We start from the raw sequence: 6643 nt of genomic DNA, 5'->3' as shown, positions 1-6643 counted from the left end.
CCCCCCCCGTGCTGCTGCTTCCTGCTAGCCGTGCATCCCCCTGAGTCGCCTCCCGGTGCAGGATGTCATACGTCCGCCATCGGGGCTCTGCCTCGCCTCGGTCCGAGTCGCTGTCTCGCTACGGGGAGAGCAGCCGGCGCCTTAGCCGCTATGACCGGTCGATGTCGCGGTCGCCGGAGCACTCGCGTCCACATTCGCGAACTCCCCGGTCCCGATCTCGGTCCCGGTCCCGATCTCGGTCCTGGTCCCGGTCGCGCTCCCGGTCGCGCTCTCGGTCGCGGTATGCCCGGTCGCCGGTTCGGAATGCCGCTGGCCGGCGTCCCGGCCGCCAGTATCCCCGCTCCCCGAGTCCGGCCCGGCCATCGGCGGCCTCCGGAGGCGGGCTTTTCTCCCTCAGCTGGGCCTCTGGCGGGGGGGCCGGTGGCCGTGACGTCTCGCGCTCGCGGTCCCGTTCCCCTTCCCGGTCGCGATCGCGGTCCCCTTCCCGGTCGCGATCGCGGTCCTTTTCGCGGTCACGATCACGCTCTCGCTCCCCCACCATCTCGCCCGGCCGCGACCTCCCTTGGATCCGCCCTGCCAGTCGCAGCCGCAGCCGCAGTCGGAGTCGCAGCCGCAGTCGGAGTCGCAGTCGTAGCTTCAGCCGCGGTCGTAGCCGCACTCACAGTCGGAGTCGGAGTCGCAGTCGCGGTCGCAGTCGCAGTCGCAGTCGCAGTCGGAGTCGCCTCGGCCGCCTCGGCCGCAGTCGTAGTCGTAGTACCTCCCCACACCAGGAGGCCCCTCACCGAGCCCGGAGTGTCCTGTCAGCCTGGTCCTTTTCCGGGTCGCGCTCCCGTTCGCCCAGTCGCTCGCCCAGCCCCGGCCCTGGGTCCCAGCCTCGGCCGGATGATATGCCCGCCGGGCCATTCGGCCTCTTCCAAAAGGCCGTGATGGAGCTGCTTGTGTACGCCCACGACAGCGAGCAGCTCCCCCTTCGCAAATATCCCTACCACACCCGGACGCCCTTTTGGACCTTCACCGAGGAGCAGCTGGCCCAATGCCCCTCGCTCGCGTCCCTTCCCAAGGAGCGGATCGACGTGCTTCGGGACTCCTCCTGTCAGCATATCTACACGGTCGCCGACAAGCTCGGCTAGTGCGTGTCTCTTCTTTCCCCTCCCGCCCCTCCTCCCCCCTCGCCCACACATGACGATCCCCATGCCCCACCTGACCATCCCCCTTCGGATCCCCCCCGTACACACACACACACAGCAACATTCAAACCGTCACAACCGCCCTCACATTCTTCCACCGGTTTTTGGCCTCCTTCTCCCTGAAGGAGTCAGCCCCGGAGCACATCGCCCTGGCGTGTCTCTTTGTCGCGGCCAAGGCGGCCGACGAGCCCAGCCGTCGGTCCAATCACATCATCGATTGTTATTGCCGTGAAATCTTGAAAATCGATCCCCCCCCACCCTCCAGCCGGGCATCCTCCTCAGCTGGCCCGGCGGGCGGGGACCCGGCTGGTCGCGCCCCTCGGCCCGGCGGCCCGGGCCCCTCCCCCCCGGCCAGTCGGCTCCAGCGTCCCTCGCGCCCGGTGTCCGCCTCCTCCAGCACGGCCGACCTCACTGGCGGAACGAGGTCCCCCCCGGGGGGGGCCGGGGGCATGGGAGCGACCATCAATGGCCATTCGGCCAGTGGCAGCGGCAGCGGCAGCGGCAGTGGCGCCAGCGGCACCGGCGCCGGCGCCGGCACCAGCACCCCCGCCGATCCGCCGGCCGTGCGCAAGATCCGCGCCATGCTGCAGGACATCTTCAAGGGAATCGTCCGCTGCGAGACCATCCTCCTGTCCGATGTGCTGGCCTTCAACTTTGACGTCTACACCCCGTACCATGACCTTTCGTTCCTCCTTTCTCACTTGAAGGACCACCTGCAGGCCATTTCTCCCGGCAACGACATGCGGGTTTACGACTACGTCTACCGCTCGACCCAGCGCCTGCTGATGAAGACGTGCGCCCAAGCCCCAGCCGCCTGACGTGCACCTGCCTGCTTGGTCCTTCCCGCGCTGTTCTCCCGGACGCCGAGAAGCAGAGGGAGCCGCGGCCCCCTTTCCCCGTCCCTCTCCCTGCCTCTCTCTGTCCTGCACCCTTCTCACGGTCCCTCCTCCCCCCCCATCCCTGGCATACGCAGCTATACCACCCCGATTGTGTTGAAGTTCCACCCTGTCTATGTTCTACTTGCGTGCATCCAAATTGTCACTTCCCTGGTTCCCCGCTTCGACATGGCTGCCTTTGACAACATCACGGGCTCCGGTACGTTGGCGCATCCTCCTTGTCTCTCTCTGCCTCTCTCTCTCTCTCTCTCTGCCTCTCTCCGCCTCCCTCTCTCTCCGCCTCCCTCTCTCTCTGCCTCCCTCTGCCTCCCTCTGCCTCCCTCTGCCTCCCTCTCTCTCTGCCCCTCCCTTTCTCGCGCGCACGCGCGCTTTTTTATCGCCTCCTCCGCCCCGTCCTCCGACCCGCCTTTGGCCCCCTTCTGACAACGCATCTCCCTGGCACCGTGCAGAGACCCACTACTTGGCCATTGAGCAGATCCTCCCCTGCGTGTCGCCCAGCATCAGCTTCAACGTGGGGGCGGCCGCCACCCCGGCACGCATGCGCGAGGACATTCTTGCCCGGATTCGGCCACTCTACTTCCCGGGCGAGCGCCGGCCTCACCCCCCTCCCGGCAGCACCGGCCCCCAGGCCACCAACCCCCCCCAGCATCCAGGCTCGCCGCCCCTTCCCCCAGCCACGGGTGACCGAGACCAGCCTCCGCCACCGCCCATGCCACCGGCCTCCGCGACTGCCCGGCCGACCACTCGGCCGGTGTCCGCCCAAACAGCCGGTGTACCCGTGGCCCTGCCCCCTGCCCTCAGCACCAGCGGCCCCATCCCCTCGGCCGGCGGGATCCGCTTCAATCGGCGATCGCTTGCCACGCCCGAGCCACTGACAGCCTCCGGCCCCGGGCCCGGCCCGGCCGCCACTGCCTCTTCTGGCCCTGGCGCCGAGCCCCCCTCTCACCGGCTGCCCGCCTCCCTGTCTACCACCATGGCCGGGGGTGCCTCGAAGTCGCGTCAGTAGCAGCAAAAAAAGCCCCCCTCCACCCGGCCCCTTCTTTCTTCTTCTTCTTCCCCGTGTGCGCCTGGGGGTGGACTGCTCCTGCCACCTCCCCCCCCCCCCCCCCCCCCATCGTCGTGTGCCTGGGCATCCACTCCAGACCCGCCTGCCGTCCCCTCCGGGTGATGCATATCCGTCCTTGTTCCCCTCCCGCCCCCCCCCCTCCCCTTTCACCTTTCGAGCATGTGCCTGCCTCTGTCCCCCCCGAGAGAGAGAGAGAGAGAGAGACGATCTCCCTCCTCCTGGGACTGAGCGTGCGCCCCGTCGCCGCCACCACCCATGCAACCCCCCTTCCTCCCCCCCCCTAGATCTCCGGCCCCCCCTTCGCACACCACGACCTTTTCACCCGTGTCCCAGCCAACAGCAAGAGGGGGCCTCCCCACACAGCCTCTTCCAATGGGTTATTATCCCCCAGCAGAGAGAGAGAACCCCGCACACACGCACGCACACACGCGCACACACACTTGAGGAAAGGGCGAGCATTCGTTTGTGTGCGATCGATGCCGATGAAAAATACACCCCCGCCTAGAGATCTCGATTGCCGTTTTTCCACCACCAGCTATCTCTGCATTTGCTCCGTCTTAGACCCCCACGCACTGGACCATTTCCGCCTCAGTTAATAACTGCTAATGGATGATCACGGGCCCAATGACTCATGCCTCCGGGACGTGATCTCCCATCGCAAAGGCTCTCTTTGTCATCATGGCGTTCGATCAGGGCGATCTCTCTCTCCTCCCCCCCCGCTCCTTCCCCCTTCCTCGCTTGCGCCCCGCGCCCGCTGCCTGCGTATTTTCCGCCCCGATCGTTGCCGCGGACCGGGCGTCACACACCCGCGTGTCATTGCGCTCTTTCTCTCCCTCTCTCTCTCTCGCTCTCTCCGTCTCTCCGTCTCTCTCTCCATCTCTCTGCCTTGAGGCATTTTTTTACCAGACAGGGCGTGTGTTCACTCAGTGGGCGTGTCCCCCGGGGCCCCCCCTCGAGGAGGTTGTATTTTTCATGTACCATGCCCAAAACGGCTCCCGGCCCGCGGAGAGATGGCCAGCAATGTCCTCGCTCCCTCCCCTCCTCCCTCCCTCTTCTCGGCTTTCTGCGGCGCCTCGCCGTCTCCCCCAGCCCCTCTCCCCCTCCATCCATTTGTGATCGCCTGGCAACACATGGAGTCTGAAGACATTCTCGACTTTATTTTCTCCTCCGTCGGCGCCGGTTCCTCGAAGGCCACGGACAAGGCCCCCCTGGTGGACGATGCCGACCGGCTGCCTGCCCCGCCCGGCATCGAGGTCCCCGGCCTGCCGGTCATCGGTGCGTCAACATGGGCCGCTCTCCCTGCGGGTGTCTCTTCATGCGGCACTTCCGCCTCCTGGTCCCCTGCCCGGCCTTTTGCTGACCCTGGCCCTCGCAGACCACGGCTTTTCGGTCCCCAATCCCCAGTGCCTCGCGTTGAAGGGCATGGCAACCATTCGCCACCCCCGGAGCCCGGCCGATGGCCCGGCCCTGGACCGAGCACTCTTCGAGCAGGCATACCGCCATCGGAGGCCCTTCATCTGGTCGGGACTCGTAGATGCCTCAGTGGCCGTCGAAAGGGTGCGCCGGCCCATCGACTCCCATGCCCGTCGGGGCGCCAATTCGCCAGCTCGCCAGCTGGCTGCTCTTGCTTTCGGCCACTCATCCTGCCTCTTCTTCTTTCGCGCCTTTCGCTGACTTGGGGACCTCCCTCCGGTGTGCCCGTGTGCCGCTCTGCCCCGGCCAACCGTGACTCCTCCTCGTGGCCAGTGGCGCGACCCGGTTTACCTTCGAGCTCTTCTGCCGGAGGACACGCCGGTGGAAGTCCTGGTATCCAAGGACAACCGGCTCTTCTTCAAGAAGGCCCTCTGCGTCCAGGAAACCTGGCCCTATGGCAAGGTGGTGGATCGGATCTTCGGCACGCCGGGCGAAACCCCGGAAGCCGCCCGGGTGCGCGAGGCCCTCCCCCGGATTTACGCTCGCCTGCCGCTGGAGGAGGCTTTCGCCCGGGACCTGGACCTGCCGCAGGAAGTGATTGATACGCGTGCGCTGTTGCTCTGCCTTTTTTTTTCCCGTCCCCTCTCTCCCCCTTCCACCAATCCCCTCTCCTCTTGTCCCTGGCCATGCCCCACTTGGCTGGCACATGCTGACGGTCACTTTTCCGTCCTGCCTTCCTGGCTGCTCCCGCTGGCCAAAGCCATCAAGATGGAGAACTGCGGCATCTGGATCAGCTGCGGGGGCAACATCACTCCGTTGCATTTTGACCTCTGCCATGGGTTCCTCATTCAGGTACGTGTCCCTCCCCTGGCTGACGGCCTCCTCCCTCCCGCCTCCCTCCATTCCCACCTTCCCGCTCTCGTGTGTAAGCGGGGGGCGGGGGGGGGGACTGGCCCCTGGTCCCGGATTGCCGGAAGCCCGCCACTGACACGCCCGCTCACTTCGCCTCTCCAGATCGTCGGCGACAAGCACTGGAGTGTCTTCAATCCGGATGACTATCAGAACCTCTACCCTGCCAGCCCGCTGGACCCGAATCGACACTCCTCGTGCGTGGAAATACTGTGTTGGGCACCTCTCCGGCCGATTGTCGCCCCGTCCTCTTCTCTTTTTTTCTCTCGGCATCTGCCTTCGCCTGTCTCACCCCCCGTCCACCTTCCTCCCTGCATGTCCACATTCCCCCCCCCCCCCTCCCCCCCCCCCCCCCCCCCCCCTCGCATCAATCCCCACAGGCAGGCCCCGTTGGATCGCTGGCTGGCAGCTGACCCGCCAGCTCGGGCCGAGTACCGGCGCCTGGAGGAGGTCCAGCGCTTTGTGGCCCGTGTGGCTCCGGGCGATGCCATCTACACGCCGGCTTTCTGGTGGCACTTTGTCGAGACCATGCCCCAGGCTCCGGCCTCCGAGGCGGATATCCGCTTGGCCGAGCTCCTCGGCAAGAAATCCCCCCGGCCCGGGGACACGATTGGAGGCCCGAGCATCAGTGTTTTGGTTCCCTTCGACATTGACTTTGCTCGTGAGCAGGCACATCGCTGCTCCATGTAGAGGGCCGAGCATGAGTGTGGGCTGCTGTTGGCCAGCCTGGCACCAGGGCCGCCCCCCCCCCCCCTTCTCTCTCTCTCTCCCTCTCTCTCCCCGCCGGGTGCGATCGGAATCCCCTCAACCATCCCCCCCCCCCTTGATGCATACAGATGCCGACATGGATATCCATCGGTGACGCGGATGTGTATGCATACACTCGAGCGTATATGCACAGGCTCACTCTCCCTCCCTCTCTCTCTCTCGCACAAACACAAACACATGCCCCTCCTGTCTGCCTGGTGGCGCGAACAGACGCGCCCCGGCGGACGTGTGCAGACACTCACCGATCCATATATTTTCTAGAGTATATTGTATCATATTGGGGAGGGGAGGGGGCTTTGCGGAAAATAGCGCCTGAAGTTTCTAACATGGGAGAGGGAGAAGAGGAGCAGAAGAGACGAGGGGGGGGGGGGGGGGGGAGAGGGACGGGCCGCGAGCGCGTGTAC

The 6643-nt window shown here is 66.0% G+C and overlaps 2 protein-coding genes across 3 annotated transcripts in view; both read left to right on the top strand.

The window, feature by feature from the left end:
* Positions 1–62: 62 nt before the first annotated feature.
* Positions 63–3186, top strand: H696_00601 (the record flags this gene model as incomplete). 2 transcript variants are annotated; one of them, XM_009494480.1, is made up of 4 exons in its annotated part: positions 63–1129; positions 1246–1980; positions 2161–2282; positions 2533–3186. In XM_009494480.1, 4 exons carry the CDS (start codon positions 63–65, stop codon positions 3087–3089), a joined length of 2481 nt encoding a protein of 826 aa, XP_009492755.1. In that variant the 3' UTR covers positions 3090–3186. The 2 variants fall into 2 exon arrangements, with proteins under 2 accessions (XP_009492755.1, XP_009492756.1); XM_009494481.1 differs by lacking the exons at positions 2161–2282; positions 2533–3186 and having other exon boundaries at positions 1246–2160.
* A 1093-nt stretch (positions 3187–4279) lies between these two features.
* The window catches only part of H696_00600 (hypothetical protein), a gene marked incomplete at its 5' end in the record, with an annotated part of 5435 nt that continues 3071 nt past the window's right edge, over positions 4280–6643 (top strand). The window contains 6 exons of the mRNA XM_009494479.1: positions 4280–4424; positions 4525–4706; positions 4896–5169; positions 5323–5414; positions 5577–5668; positions 5852–6132. Of these exons, the coding sequence (XP_009492754.1) occupies positions 4280–4424; positions 4525–4706; positions 4896–5169; positions 5323–5414; positions 5577–5668; positions 5852–6132 (1066 nt within the window). The remainder of the gene's footprint in view (positions 4425–4524; positions 4707–4895; positions 5170–5322; positions 5415–5576; positions 5669–5851; positions 6133–6643) is intronic.

Source organism: Fonticula alba, assembly GCF_000388065.1.
Source record: "Fonticula alba strain ATCC 38817 unplaced genomic scaffold supercont2.1, whole genome shotgun sequence".
Taxonomy (NCBI): Eukaryota; order Rotosphaerida; family Fonticulaceae; genus Fonticula; species Fonticula alba.
The sequence above is the reverse complement of the archived record's forward strand: the minus strand, read 5'-3'. Positions and strand labels throughout refer to the sequence as shown.